The sequence below is a fragment of the Pseudorca crassidens genome, chromosome 15 (genome assembly GCF_039906515.1).
Source record: "Pseudorca crassidens isolate mPseCra1 chromosome 15, mPseCra1.hap1, whole genome shotgun sequence".
Lineage (NCBI taxonomy): Eukaryota > Metazoa > Chordata > Mammalia > Artiodactyla > Delphinidae > Pseudorca > Pseudorca crassidens.
Window position 1 is genome coordinate 84,374,004 of NC_090310.1, and position 15,178 is coordinate 84,389,181.

Below are 15,178 nucleotides of genomic sequence, written 5' to 3' on the forward strand. Positions count from 1 at the left end.
TAAGAATCCACCTTCCAATCCAGGGGATGCAGGTTCGATCCCTGGTCAGGGAACTACGGTCCCACGTGCCGTGGGGCAACTAAGTCCACACGCCGCAACTGCTGAACCCATGCGCTCTGGAACCCGTGCGCCACAACTAGAGAATCCGCACACCACAACGAAAGATCCCACCTGCCACAATGAAAGATCCTGCGTGCTGCAACTAAGACCCAACATAGCCATAAATAAATAAATAAATAAATAAATATATTTTTTTAAAGGTCAAAATGGAAACTCTAGAGCTGAAAACGACAATAACTGAAATAAAAAATTTAATGGAAAGGGCCAATAGATTGGAGATGACAGAAAGAGTCACCAAACTTAAAAACAGATCAATGAAGATCACTAAATCTGAACATCAGAGACAAAAATTACTTAAATAAACAAAACAAACAAACAAAAACAGAACCTCAAAGACCTATTGTTGGGACAATATCAAGGGTCCCAACTTTATAAGGCCCGGACTGAAAGGAGAAAGAGAGAAAAAGCACCTAAAGGAACAATAGCCAAACACTGCCCAAATAGGATATTTTCTCCACAGGAGTACGATGTGAATGACAGCTGACTTCCCCAGGAAACAACAGGGTGATATCTTTAAAGTGCTGCAAGGAAAAACGAAAACAAACCTCAATTCTATATCCAGTAAAACGATCATTCAAAAATGAAGGCAGGGGCTTCCCTGGTGGCGCAGTGGTTGGGAGTCTGCCTGCCGATGCGGGGGACATGGGTTCGTGCCCCGGTCTGGGAGGATCCCGCGTGCCGCGGGGCGGCTGGGCCCGTGAGCCATGGCCGCTGGGCCTGCGCGTCTGGAGCCTGTGCTCCGCAATCGGAGAGGCCACAGCAGTGAGAGGCCCGCGTACCGCAAAAAAAAAAAAAAAAAAAGAAGGCAGAATAAAGACATTTTCCGATTAAAACTGGGAGATTTCATCAGCAGCCAACCAAATTCAAAAAAAGTATTAAAGGAAGTTCTTCAGGCTGCAGGGAAATGATACCAGATGGAAACTCAGACCTAGGAAAGGAAGCAAGAGCACCAAAAATGGTAAAAATGCGGGTATAAAGGGCTATGCATTTTTTCCCTTTTCTTACTTTCTCCCAAAGATAGAACTGTTCAAATCTAAAATCATAATACCACATTACCAGGATCATCATGTGATGTACATGTCATAATGTATATGACAACCACAGCACAGAGGAGGAGAGGGTGAAGGGAGCTACGATGTTGCAGGGTCCCACATTTTTGAAAATCCTCAATGGAGAAATTAAAGTGCAGTATACAAAAATATCCAATTAGCCCGAGAAAAGGCAGGAAATAACAGAAGAACAAATGACACAAATGGAAAACAAATAACAAAACGGCAGAATTAAATTCAAATATATCAATAATTACATTAAACATAAATGGAATAAACACTCCAATTAAAAGGCAGAAACTATCAGATTGGCTATAAAAGGAAGACCAAACTCTATGCTGATGAAAGCAGGAGGATTTTAAATGTAAAGACATACAAGGTTTTGAGTAAAGAGACGTAAACAAATATACCACGATGGGCAGTAAACATAAGAATGCTGGAGTGGTTACAGTAATATCACAGTGGACTACAAGATACAGATTACTGCCAGTGATAAAGAAAGTCACTTCTTAGTAAAAGAGTCAATACCTCACAAATATATAAACATTAAATGTGTAGCTTTAAACCCTTAAAGCAGACAAGAAGGTAGGCTGAAAAATACTAAGCTTCCTCCTTAAGCAACTGGAAAACTACAAGCAAATTGAACTCAAGTACGTAGAAGGAAGGAAATAATAAACAGTAGAAATTACCAGTATCATAAATGAAAGGGATAAAACTACAGATCTTCCAGGCATTAAGAGGTAAGGGAGGGGCTTCGCTGGTGGCGCAGTGGTTGAGAGTCCGCCTGCCGATGCAGGGGTCGCAGGTTCGTGCCCCGGTCCGGGAGGATCCCACGTGCCGTGGGGCGGCTGGGCCCGTGGGCCGTGGTCGCTGGGCCTGCGCGTCCGGAGCCCGTGCTCCGCGGCGGGAGAGGCCGCAACAGTGAGAGGCTCGCGTACCGCAAAAAAAAACAAAACAAAAAAAGAGGTAAGGGAATATTGTAAGCAACTTTATCCCAAAAACTTGATAAATTAACAACTTAGATGAAATTAATAAATTCCCTAAAATATACAGCTTACCTAATAACACAGATGAAATAACAAGCCTGAATAGCCCATATCTGTGTTGAATCTGTTATCAAAAACCATCTCACAAAGAAAACCCTAGAACCAGAGGTTTTACTGGTGAATTCTAACAAATATTTAAGGGCAAAATAACACCAATCTTAAAAAAAAATCTTTCAGAAAATAGAAGAGCAGGGAATACTTCCCAACTCATTTTCTGAAGCCAGAATAACCCCGATTCTAAAAGCTGACAAAAACATAACAGGAAAAGAAAATTGCTTACAATAGTCCACTTGAATATAGATGTAAAAATCTCAACAAAATGTCAGCAAATAATGGAGAAGGGAACGCTCTTCACAGTAGAGCGACAGCTGGAATCATCAGTGGATGCTAACACTAGTGGGTGAACGTTTGATGGACAGCAAACTTGTGTGGCTGCAAAGTAACTCCCCTCATTATGTCCAGAGGGGAAAAGCGGTGCAGAGAAACTTGGCAGACACCTCTGTCTAAGTCACCAGAGTTAACATCATCAATCTCAGGACGAACTGAAGTCCTGGGCCTCCTAACGTGACACATAAGGATACAACATTCCTTCCAGGGCATCCCGCCAGAAATGCAGAGCCTGAATCTAGTCACGAGGAAACACAGGACAAACCTAAACTGGGAGACGTTCCACCAAAGCACTGGCCTGTCCTCTTCCAACATGTTAACAAAATTCAGAGAAAGACTCAAGATCTGCCCCAGGTTCAAGGAGACAGAGGAGATGCGACAATTCAGTCCAATGTGTAATCCTGGACAAACGACAATATTTGAACATGAACCATGGATGGGATATTAGTATTGTATCAGGGTTAAAATTCCTGATTTTGATCAGTGTACTATGGTTGTTTAGGAGAGAATTTCCTTGTTCTTAAAAAGGAAATATGCACTGAAGTATTTAGGAGTAAAGGGGCACAATGTCTCCAACTTACTCTCAAATGGCTCAGAAAATATACACACATATGTGTATGTATATATCTGTGTGTGTGTGCAGATGTGTAAAGAGAGAGGATGTGATTAAACAAACAGACCTAAGTATAAACCACTGGAGAAGTGAGATAAAGTATGTACAGGAGTTCACTCCTGAAACTTTTCCACAAGTTTGAAATTAAGACAGAATGAAAAATTACCCCCCAAAATGTTTAAAGAACTCTCCCATCCCCCCTCCAAAAAAAAGAAAAAGGAAAGAAGGAAGGACTTCCCGTCCCTCATGTCTGCTCTGCCCACTGCACAGCACTGCCTTTTTTTTTTTTTTTTTTTAAACAGCAGAGCAAGCTCCTGGTTAGCAGTTCACCCACTATTCTACTTGGAATCTGCACATAGCAGACAAGAGGGAAAAGAGAACCAACTGGGGTGGGGGAAGAGGAAGCTATCCCCACAACACAAATGAGGGAAAGGCTGTGTCTTCCGAGTTTAGAAGACACGTATTTCTGATCTGATGCTCGGCAGAACTGCATAGAGTGACAGCCACATAAATGAGCCACGAGGCTTCATATCCAGGGTGACGGACAACTAAGCAGGGCCCGGCATCTCTATCCACCCTCTCCATCTGCCACGCCCACACGACCTTATTACTACCCGTGTGCAACAAATCCAGAATCGTTAAAAAGTCAGCACTCCGAGCGACAAGAAATGACATTCCCGTGGCCCTGGGAACCACTTGTATGCAATGACGATCTTCACTCGGTTGCTGGGGGCCAACTATTCTTTGTGGCACACAACCACAACATTCTTTTTAAATAAATGCACAAATAAAAATGAGCTCAAAACCAGGAAGACAACAAAACATGAGGAAGCCTTAATGTGAAAACGTGTTGTGAGAGAAAAATAGGCTTCTGACAATTAGTTATAATCTCAGAATGCTAATGGCCTTCCTGAGAGCGAGAGGAATTATAATTGGTCTCCGGTGGCCTGTTTATGCTGTCTAGATATAATTACAGGATACAGCGCTTCCACGTTTTACCAATTGATTCATTCAACAACTAACATTTATTTAGTACTGACTCTGGGCCTGGCACTGTGCTGGGTGCCGAGGGCAGAAAGACACCTGTTGTTTAAGAAGCGCACTATTTTGAAGGAGAAATAAACAAACAAATGAAGTTCGCAGTTCGATTGCTAAATGACAGAAGACATATGAACCAAGCCTCCGGGATGGGTGAAGGAGGGAGTCGCTAATGTCACCTGGCATATTAGACAGACTTCACAGAACAAACCGCATTTATCTGAGAAACCAGGACATAAGACACCAACACCTAATACATATAACCTGCACTGCACAAGTCAATCTTAAAATGCCCAGGACGTGTCCAGTTGGCCAGCCCCGATCCTCTCAATCATGTATACGCTAGGGTTGCTGGCATCAGAATCGACTGATTGTAACTTCCAAAGGGAATACAAAGGCTAACGAATAGATGCACATTTTGTCTATAGAGGCACGCCGTTTCCTCGGAGCAAGAAGCAATTCCTTCAAAACGGCACTGTTCCGAGAGTGTGTGCTTATGGACATACGGACGTAGCAACATTCACACCATATGGCTGCAAAGAAAGCCCGAAATACAAGGGCATCGGAGCAGTGCAATTTGCTTCTTTTCTCACCTGTCACCTCCTCACACATACATGTTGGTAGCCACAGTGTTTGGGGTGTCACTCAGACCAGCTAAATGAGAGAGCGCTATCCTCCTGGGGGAGCTCTGCCAATCCCACACGTGGCCTCCGTCCCTTGAAGAATGAAATCCACTCCCTATCGTACTGTCATTTCCTAGCTGAAAAGAGAACAGCACCCTCTGTACTCCAGGACTCTGGGGGTCCAAGGAGTGCGACCCCCTCCAAGACTCCTTGACCTCCAGGAAATAAGGGAAGACAGAACAGCTTCTGGGTCTGACCCAAGCACACACGGGCCAGGCAAGGAGCCCCAAATCCTGCTTCCCTTGGGGCCCTAAGGGAGGAGAAGTGGCAATCTTCCAGAAGTGCCCTGAAACGCAGATGTGCCTCTACCTGGGGAGGGTTCAAGACCATTTCTGTTCTTTGCAGCCACGTTTAAAAGCTTGCACATTTCAAGTAATGAAATCGGCAACCCACTTTGAATAAAAAGTGCAGTTTATGTGAACTAATTTGTTCTGCAAGTGAAATGTGAAGAGAGCTTTTTGAAGACTTGTTATATTTTCCAAATATCTTCACCAAAAGAAAAGAAGAATATTGCTGACAAGAATGGAGTGGTTGGAAACAAAACAAAATAAAAATCATGCAAAAACGCCTTTAAAATTATTTGTCATGGTATTTGGCAGTCTTTAGGGGTAAGATATTTGGTTGTCAGTTGTAGCTTTGGAAACTAGCCTAACCAACTTTCAAATGAAAAAGAAGATCTAGTTGGCAAAGTTTACCGCTCGGCTGCCAAGCATCCCAACTAAATGACATTATCCAGGTTCATCCTGCAAAATGAATTTAATTTCTTACAGGGAAACTTGAAATTTATCAAAGAACCCTGGAGAATTTGAATTTTAATAATCAATTATTCTTCAGCCTGATTCATCTTATAAACATATGGAATATGCAAAAAATTAAATTAGTTAAAAAAGCCAGACCTTTAACTCATAGGTGAGGACAACTTTTACATAAATGAAGAATAATGACCCAATGGTCTGATGCCGTATTACAAATTTTTAGCTCCGTGGTGTATGTTTCCACTTTGAAAAAGAATTCCTTTTTCGAACATCATTCTTTCTCAACCAAGAAAACAACCATATCTTATTGTACTCACAATTAAGGCTTAAGATTTTGTAAATCCTTATGTATTTTCCTAAAATGCTGGAACATTCCTGGAGCTGTTTAGTTCTGTGATGCCAACACAAAGGGCCGGCCGGTGCAGCAACCCCTGCCCCGGTCCCTGGGGAGGGAGCGGCAGCTACGGAACACAAGGTAGCCTTGGATGACCTTCCCCTGACCCACGAAGGAGAAGCCCGAGGACAAGCTGGGTCTTAGTCTAAGGGCGGCACGTAAAGGCCAGCACTGGCTCGTCAACAGCTAGTTTGTGAACAAGGGCTCCAGAAGCAAGTAGGAAGTCCTTGCTTGCATAATCACTTCATAATGGGCACAGAATCCTACAAACCCAAGGATACCACAAAATTAACTACTAAAAGTAGAAGACATTCAGTACTTACACTCTTTCTTTCATCGTATACCTTTAACTGACAAGAGCACAGAGACTTGAACACAGCATCTCTCAAACTGCTGTAAACATGATGGCCACATTCTTCAGATAGACTCTCTCTTATTTGCTGACATACCTAGTTTAGTCTCATCTTAATTTATAAAACAGACACACATGTCCATTCGATTTTTTTTTTTTTAATTGTCCAAGTACCACCTAAAAGCAGCTCCCAAACATGCACTCGGTTCCTTACTTTGGGAAACAGGATCCATGACCCAAGGTGGCTCAAGGTTTACCTAATAAACCTCAGCATCTTGCCCAGCAGGAGTCCATGCCAGCTGCCTCACCTCTGCCTGAATCACTCTGATTTCCCAAGCTTTGCCTTCCGGAAACAATTGGATATAAGGATAATCACTTCCAAGACAAGCTTGGATCTGAACTCAGAACTTTCTCTGATGGAGGCCACACCACCCGCTGCCTTGTTTATGGGAACAGTGCTGATCAGCACTGAACGCACGTGACGCTTCGAGTCCCGCACACGTCAAGTTATGGGACGGGCCGCCGAGGCTCGGGGCTGTCACTCCCCAAGGGACTTACACTCACGGCTTCTGCTTTGTACTCATCCTCGCCGTCAGGGGCAGAGAGCGCCAGCAGGATTGGACACACTTTGTTTTCAATATCGTGCTGGAAAATTAGATCTTGTTCCAGAAGAATCAACAGCACCTCCTGACTTGATTTTCTAACCTGGAAGAGGCAAAAGGTGAAACACAGAATGAGCCAAAGTGCTTTCAGGATCAAAGACCAAACTCCCTACGGTGAGTGCCAGGCCGGCCCCTGCCTCCTTCCCCCGCCCCCGCCCGCCCCACCACACGGATCTTTTGGCCCTTCGGTCACTTCCTCCCCCAGGCCTTAGATGAGGCCACCAACAGCACCGACTGTTCCTCTGCGCTCAAGTCACACATCCCGTTTCCTACTCGGGTCGGGTTCCGCATCTACACTCTGACGGCGTAACCAGGCTTGCACTTTGCCTTCACAACGCCTACCCCAGATTTCTACACACACACACACACACACACACACACACGCATTTTTCCTGTATGATGATACATTGCTGTCTGTCTTCCCACCGCAGAGAGTGAACTTGGAGAGTGGGTACCATGCATGCAGGGGGTGGGAAAACACGCCGCTGTCCTCCCGACACTCTGTAGAGCCCTGGCGGGGAGGACCTGCTCTGCGAAGCGGGACACGCGCACAGAGGCTCCCGGGGCCAGAGACGGAAGGCTGGGGAGCTGCCTGCCCCTCACCGTCTGCACCCGGTGAGCGACCACCAGAGCTCCAGGGCTCCTAAGAGGCTAGAGAGAGGACATTTTGGGGAAGTGAAAGCACAGGAAATTCCAATCTGTGGAGGAAGTAATGAGACTGGCAGCTCATCGCAGTGATGGGAAGGCAGGGGAATGGCAACGGGGCCCAGAAACGTGCAGGCAGAGCCGCAGGTGATAAGACAGGCCCTGGTCACAAAGAGGCGAGCCCGGGAGGCTGGAACCCCGGAGGCCTGGCAGCAGAAGTTTCTGAAGAGGTGGTGTTGTTCTAAGCCACCCAGTTTGTGGTACTTTGTTCTGGCAGCCCCAGGAGACTAACACCGCAAGCAGGAAAAGGGGAGAGGACAGCGTGCTCACGAGCAGAAAGATGAACTCTGGGGAGAAGTCCCGGGTGACCGCATGGGGGCGGCGGGTGGATGGCGGAGTGCGAGCCTGAGGGGCCAGCGAGGTTGGAGCGGGAAAGGCTTCCAGGTCCCACTAAGACTTCTGGCGGCTACTCCGGCACCGTGGGAGCCCCAGGGTGGAAAAGCAGAGGAGTGGCAAGATCGTCTTGGCCTCAGTGAGGGTGACAGTTTAGAAACCTCGAAGGCTTCTAAATGCTGAGAGCAGGCAAGGGGCTCCTGTGCAGCGACGCTTCCGGCTGTGACCAGGCATGGGCTTGGGGGCAGGGGACAGAGAGGAGAGGGGGTCCCTGCATGCATGTGGTCACAGAAAATCAAAGATGACTCGGAATCTTTGCCTCCAGGCACCAGTAAATAAAACAGAGAAAATAAGACTGAAGGTAGAGAGAACAGGTTTGGGTGCTGGAGAAGTTGAACTCTGCGGATCTGATGCAGCAGACCTCTAGGGAGAGCCAGCCACTGGGCTTTGGGGGAGGAGGTCAGCGACACACCAACTCCGGAGGCCTGGCTGAGACGCGGCATCCTGGCGTTCGCACGCACAGGGACCTCCGCAGGCCCAGGGGAGCAGATGAGACCCGGCACCATGAGAGAAAAAGACCAGGCAACAGCCTGAAGGGCGGGCGAGGACCAGGGCTGGCGATGGAGACTGGGGAAGACGCAGGCAGGGAGGGAAAGGCTGGGGGACACTTCCGAGCCCAACAGGTGACACTGCAGTGGCGCGAATGCCGTGCCTGCCCTGTGCTGTGCGATGATGACCAGTGGGGCCTCCTGCGCGGGGGATCAGCCTCTTTGAGCCTCAATCTCTTCACCTGTAGAAGTGGGCAATGACAGTACCTATCGCACAGGTGGCTGTGGGGACGAAACGACCTCATATACATAAAGGACAGTGTCTGGGGCATATCGGGATGGGGCGACCTTAACTGCTGAATGGGCGTCCAAGAAAGGTTTCTTCAAAACCGCAAAAGCAGTTAACAGCGGCAAGTGGGGCGAAAGGATCAAACAAAGGAAAAAGGAAGTCACTGGACAAATAAATGGTGAAAAAAATAGAAATGCAACGCCATAAAATAGTTCAAATGACTGACCAGGAGCTCTCTGGATCAACGGGGATAGATCTTAAAAACGGGGGGAATAAAAGTAGGTGGCAGAAAGGAAAATACAGCCTGATGTCATTTATGTAAGGTTTTAAAAGCACCCGAAACAAGACACTCTTATTCAGGGCCACTTACACAGGCGGTGTGACTATAAAACCCGGCATGGAAGGGACACACCAAGCCAGGGTGGCAGGTTCCTACAGAAAAGGGAGAAGGGAGAATGGGATGGAGGAGGGACCCAGTGCAGTTTTCACCATACCTGCAACCTATACATAAAAATAAAAAGGTTTGAAGCAAAATTGCAAAATGTTAACATTTCTCAAATATAGGCGGTTAGGGATATGGGTGTTTATGACATAACCCTCCCATGTGATTAAAATATTCTATGAAATTCTAAAAATTAAGACTATTTTTGAAAAAAACCAAAACATCAGATTTCACAATGAGATTAGTTGAGTCCATGGCAAGACACCTCTCACTGGCTTCGGGACCACCAGCTGAAATACAACGAGCTGACCCCTGAATGGGAGCCCACAGAGGGTCAAGGCCACAGTGCAGACACTTGGAAAAGGAGTGATGGTGTGCTCAGGGTCAAGGCCAGGGGACACAAAGATGAGGGAGACTTAGGCATGATTATAACTGAAAGAGAAAAGCAAGAGACTGGAAAATAAGCAAGCTATGAACAAGAGATGGGACCAAAGAGGGGAAGGAAGACATCAGACTGGAGAAGGAGGTCGGACGGCCGTTCCCCTGAGACAGAAGGCAAGGAGCCCAGGACAGCTACGTTACCAAAGGGAGAGTTTACAGCCAGTGCAGTTCCAAATACCTACCAGCCACCAGACCCTTTGCTAGGTCACAGAGATAAATAAAGAAGACCCAGGTCCTAGTGTCAGGGGCTCAGAGTCTAGAATGGGAGAGAAACTATTGGTCACAATGTCCAGTAGACCTGGGCAATCCCAAAACATACACCAGATGAGCCTCATGAGCCCGGGCTCCCAACACACACGGCCACACTTCTCTGCACCTCGGCTTCCTCACCTCTGAAACAAGGATGAACTCACCAGCATGCCCATTCTTCCCGAGATGGTTAGGAAGAGGAAACAAGAGCACGGTACGTCACACAGTGAGAGCTCAAGAAATCGCAGCTGTTAGCAATCGAGGCAGTCGTGGTGACAACACTGCTGTCGTGCCCAATTTTGTGAATTTTACACCTCACAGGAGTCACCGCATGTTCAATGGTCATGAAAAGTACCTGACGATGAACAGAGAAAGACAGCCTGTCCCGGAATGCAGGTGCTGGATGGGGCCTGGCACACCCACTGCCTCAAGCAGCGGAATCTTCGTCTTGGCCCAATTATGAATCGTAACTCATCGGGGACCTTCAGGCACTGCGAGCAGCCCACACGGTCGGCATCTGTCAGAGGGAGGTGGGGACCGATGGGAGGAGAGAGGCATTGGGAAGGAGTAGGGAGACCGGCAGGAACGGAAGGAAGGGGCGGGGCGGACGCCTGTGGTGTCCACGGCGGGATGGGGACGGGAGGCCCATGGAGGGGGCTGGGCTGTGCCTGAGGGCGCTAAAGAGTCTGAATACTGTTCACTAAGATGCGACTTCATCATATTCCTGTGTTTAAAGACGACAGGAAGGGCAGAGGGGGTGTCTTAAGAGGTTATGTGTTTGTTACGGAAACAAAGGAGACTTGGGTCTAACCAGCTGTAGGAGGTGAGAGAAGGAAGGATCTGGGCGGTTCCCAGGTTGTGGCTCTGGGGAACTGAAGAAAGTGGATGGCGGGTCCATTCATTGAGAGAGGGGATGAAGACTGAAGGTCTCTGTTTTCTCTGGGAAGTAAAATGCAAGGTCACCGGCTAGGCGCAAGGCAGGGTGAGGTGAAGAGGCTTGATGAGAGCTGCCAAGGATAACGTGAAAAGCAGCTGATGAGGGACAAGCAACAGGACTGCCAGCAGCACTGCAAGCCCAGCGGCGACTGGAACCCATAGATTTGCAATGGCCCCAGTCAGTGCACGATGTGACTCCCCTACCAAGATGGGAACCCAGGATGGAGGGGGCCGGTGGGCTGCGGGCGGCAGGGCCGGGAGGGCGGAAGCACGGTCTAAGGGAAAGAAATGGAGCGTGATGGTGGAGACGGCCTAAAGGGCAGGATGAGAGAGGGAGCAGCTGAGGAAGAACAGGAAGTAACAGCAGGGTACAGAGCGGGTCGGGGAGCCAGAGGTCTCCAGGGCAGGTGGGCTCAGGGCGGTGGGAAGTCAATGGTGAGAGAGTGGACGACATCTTCAGGACTTCAGAGGAGGCAGCTCTGGAGACCCCAGGAAAGGAGCGACCGAGGTACAGCAGGGCGGAGGCGGGCAGTGGAGGTGCGTGAACAGCACAGGCCGACAGCGGGGAGAGCCGGCTCTGCGCCACGGACACGACGCCTCAGCAAACACAGGCTGAGTGTCAGGAACCACGCGAGAGCCTGGGACCAAAACCACGGCTCCTGCCTCCCTCCTCTGGAGTCGAACGTAGGACAGTGATACATGGCGAGGCCAAGGACGTGTCAAGTCCCCCAACCCAGCATAACTTCATTTTTAAGAACGTACCCAAAGGAAAGAGAAAAGCCGACAGAAAAATAAAACTGCACCTTTTGTGAAGCTCGCTGCATCTACAGGACAAGAAAGCTGAAAGGAAGCTGAGCATTCAAAACAATTAAAAATATGAAGATTATGAAGATGTACAACGTCCATGACACACAGACGAGCTTCCTAGGGTAGAAAAATCCGTCCTACTCATCTCTTCATCCCCAGCAAGAAGCGCCACGCTCAGCTCGTGATGCGCACTCAGAAGCTGTCTGAACAAATGAATGGCTGGAGGAAACTGCATCGCATTATGATTAGACCTACGTAGGAAAACATGTAAGCGCCCGCAGAAGAAAATGCGAAAATAATCAAAACACTGATGACAGGACAGTGGAGGCAGGATGACTTCTTTCCTTATTTAAAACCATCCTTGGGCTTCCCTGGTGGCGCAGTGGTTGAGAGTCCGCCTGCCGATGCAGGGGACGCGGGTTCGTGCCCCGGTCCGGGAGGATCCCACATGCTGCGGAGCGGCTGGGCCCGTGAGCCATGGCCGCTGAGCCTGCGCGTCCGGAGCCTGTGCTCCGCAACGGGAGAGGCCACAACAGTGAGAGGCCCGTGTACCACAAAAAATTTTTTAAAAAACATCCTTAATCCCATCACACTGTCTGATAGTCAAAAGTGAGCATCTGGTCTTTTAAGAATGCTTGGATCAAGGGAAAACTACAAGTCAAAACTGTAGACTTTCTTGGCAATGACAATAACAAAAACTTGGCATATCATAAAAAAATTAGTGGAAATCCATCCCCAGAATCAACTGACAGAAACAGAAATGACACAAGGTTATTTGTTGCAACAATTTTAATGTGGCAAAGGGTAGACATGACCTAAGGTCTACGGATAAAGTACAGTGGAGTGCTCTGATGCTGGGAAAAGTAACGAGGAGGCCTTCCCTCGCCTGTCATGGGCTAATCTCCGGGACACCAAGACAACGGGAAAAGCAAGGGAGAGAGCACCAGGGACAGTATGCCACCTCACACCTGAAAGCAGAACAAGGCGGTACAGGATACGAGGACATATGTGTATTTGCTTAGAGTTATTTGTGCGTGTGTATTTTTTGAAGGCAAGAACAAACCAAAAGCTAATAAAAATGAACATCCATAGGGGAGAGAGAGAACGGGGAGGGAGACAGGAGTAGAAATCAGATTTCTCTAAATGTACTTTCTTTTACAGTTTTGACTTTAGAATCATGTAAAAACATTTTAAATAATTACAAGTCTAAATTAGATCAAAACGTAAAAGCTAAAGCAATTCTTAAAAATGAAAAATAAATGAAAACAAATGAGCCTAACTGTGTATCAGGATGGCAGCTTAACCACAAAAAGAAGGGTTAATGCAAGTGACTTTAAAATACAGTAATATTAATATGACTGTGCATCTCTACTGGGAGATAGCCTAAAAGCAAAAAGAACTGCAAAGAAATCTTAAACTATATTCAGTAATCCTACCAGGTTGTTCGTAATACTACTGGTATTTTTATTTTAGATACACACACATACACATCACACACACACACATTAATACCATGAAGAAGGAAGATTTATACTGTGTAAAAAACAAATAAAAAGATACAAATATAAAAATCAAGTAAAAAAAATCAAGTAAGTAAAAGCCCTATAATCTTAAATTTGAGTTGGAAATATCAATATAAACTCATGAGGAATTTTTATTTTTTTAGGAAAATAAATTGCTCTGTCACTAGAAGCCATGACCACTCTTGTAGCGATGAGCATCTCTGGTACCCACATTCTCGTTTCTTATTATTATTTCCCTCATAAAGGAACCAGGGCTCCTTGGAGAAATAGCTGATTCCAGGTAAAGTGAGCTAGCAAAGTCTACTGGATCACATCAAGAAAATTCAGGAGCCAACTTGAAGGGTTACCTCTGGTCAAAACTAGGACAATTTGATTATTAAAAAGAATAAAAACTACAGTGGCTTAAAACATATCTAATATGTTAAAATTCAGGAGTTCATAATAGTACTCAACATAAAATTTTAAAACCTAATTGGTAACCTTGTAGATTATTAGGATACCGACTGATTCTTCCAGAAACTGGTAAATAAAGGGGAAAAGTAAATCATTTAACCTGTCTCCCATAGACAGTTTTTCAGAGTTACCAAATAGCTGAGGGGGAAGTTCTTTATGGAAGAATTCCAGCTATTAAATTAAGAAGGAATGATGAGGGATTCCCTGGTGGCACAATGGTTAAGAATCCACCTGCCAATGCAGGGGACGCAGGTTCGAGCCCTGGTCTGGGAAGATCCCACATGCTCTGGAGCAACTAAGCCCACAACTACTGAGCCTGTGCTCAGAGCCCGTGAGCCACAACTACTAAGCCCGCGTGCCACAACTACTGAAGCCCACATGCTTAGAGCCTGTGCTCCGCAACAAAAGAAGCCACCACAACGAGAAGCCCACGCATCACAGCAAAGAGTAGCCCCCGCTCACTGCAACTAGGGAAAGCCTGCGGGCAGCAACGAAGACCCAACGCAGCCAAAAATAAATAAATAAATAAATTTATTAAAAAAAAGAAGGAATGATGTTGATAACAGATACACACTACTATATATAAAAAAGATAACCAACAAGGACCTACTATATAGCACAGGGAAATACACTCAGCATTTTATAATAACCTATAAGAAAAAAGAATCTGAAAAAGAATATATATACATATGGGGCTTCCCTGGTGGCGCAGTGGTTGACAGTCCGCCTGCTGATGCAGGGGACACGGGTTCGTGCCCCGGTTCCGGGAAGATCCCACATGCCGCGAGCGGCTGGGCCCGTGAGCCATGGCCGCTGAGCCTGCACGTCCAGAGCCTGTGCTCCGCAACGGGAGAGGCCACAGCAGTGAGAGGCCTGCGTTCCGCAAAAAAAAAAAAAAGAATATATATACATATGTATGTATAACTGAATCACTTTGCTGTATACCTGAAACTAACACAACATTGTAAACCAACTATACATCAACAAAAAATAGAAAATAAAAGAAGGACGGAATTAGAGCATCACAATTTTGCAACCTCTAACAAAATCCCAGATCTAGGTGATGATAACTAATGGTTGATCACAGATTGATGAGGAACTCTGTCATAAACAGATAAGGCTGACAAAACCTAATCCGGTGATGACACTGCTTTTGTGCTTCCTGATTTGATGCAGCAGGAAAACACAGCAACACCTAAAAAGTGTTCTCACTACACGATACAAAAATCTGAGTCTGACTGAGCCTCTAGGCTTCACCAGTTTGGAGGAAATGCTGGGAAAAGAGGAACATCTCAAACAACACTGGAAATGCAATCAGCCGGATCACAAATGTGGAAAAACCTATAGGACTAA

At 46.6% G+C, this 15,178-nt stretch overlaps 1 protein-coding gene across 1 annotated transcript in view; it reads right to left on the reverse strand.

Moving 5' to 3' along the window:
• LOC137208076 (serine/threonine-protein phosphatase 4 regulatory subunit 1-like) overlaps positions 1-15,178 on the reverse strand; it is a 39,303-nt gene that overhangs the window by 22,135 nt on the left and 1,990 nt on the right. Inside the window, 1 exon segment of the mRNA XM_067708527.1 lies at positions 6,996-7,142. Coding sequence (XP_067564628.1) covers positions 6,996-7,142 — 147 coding nt within the window.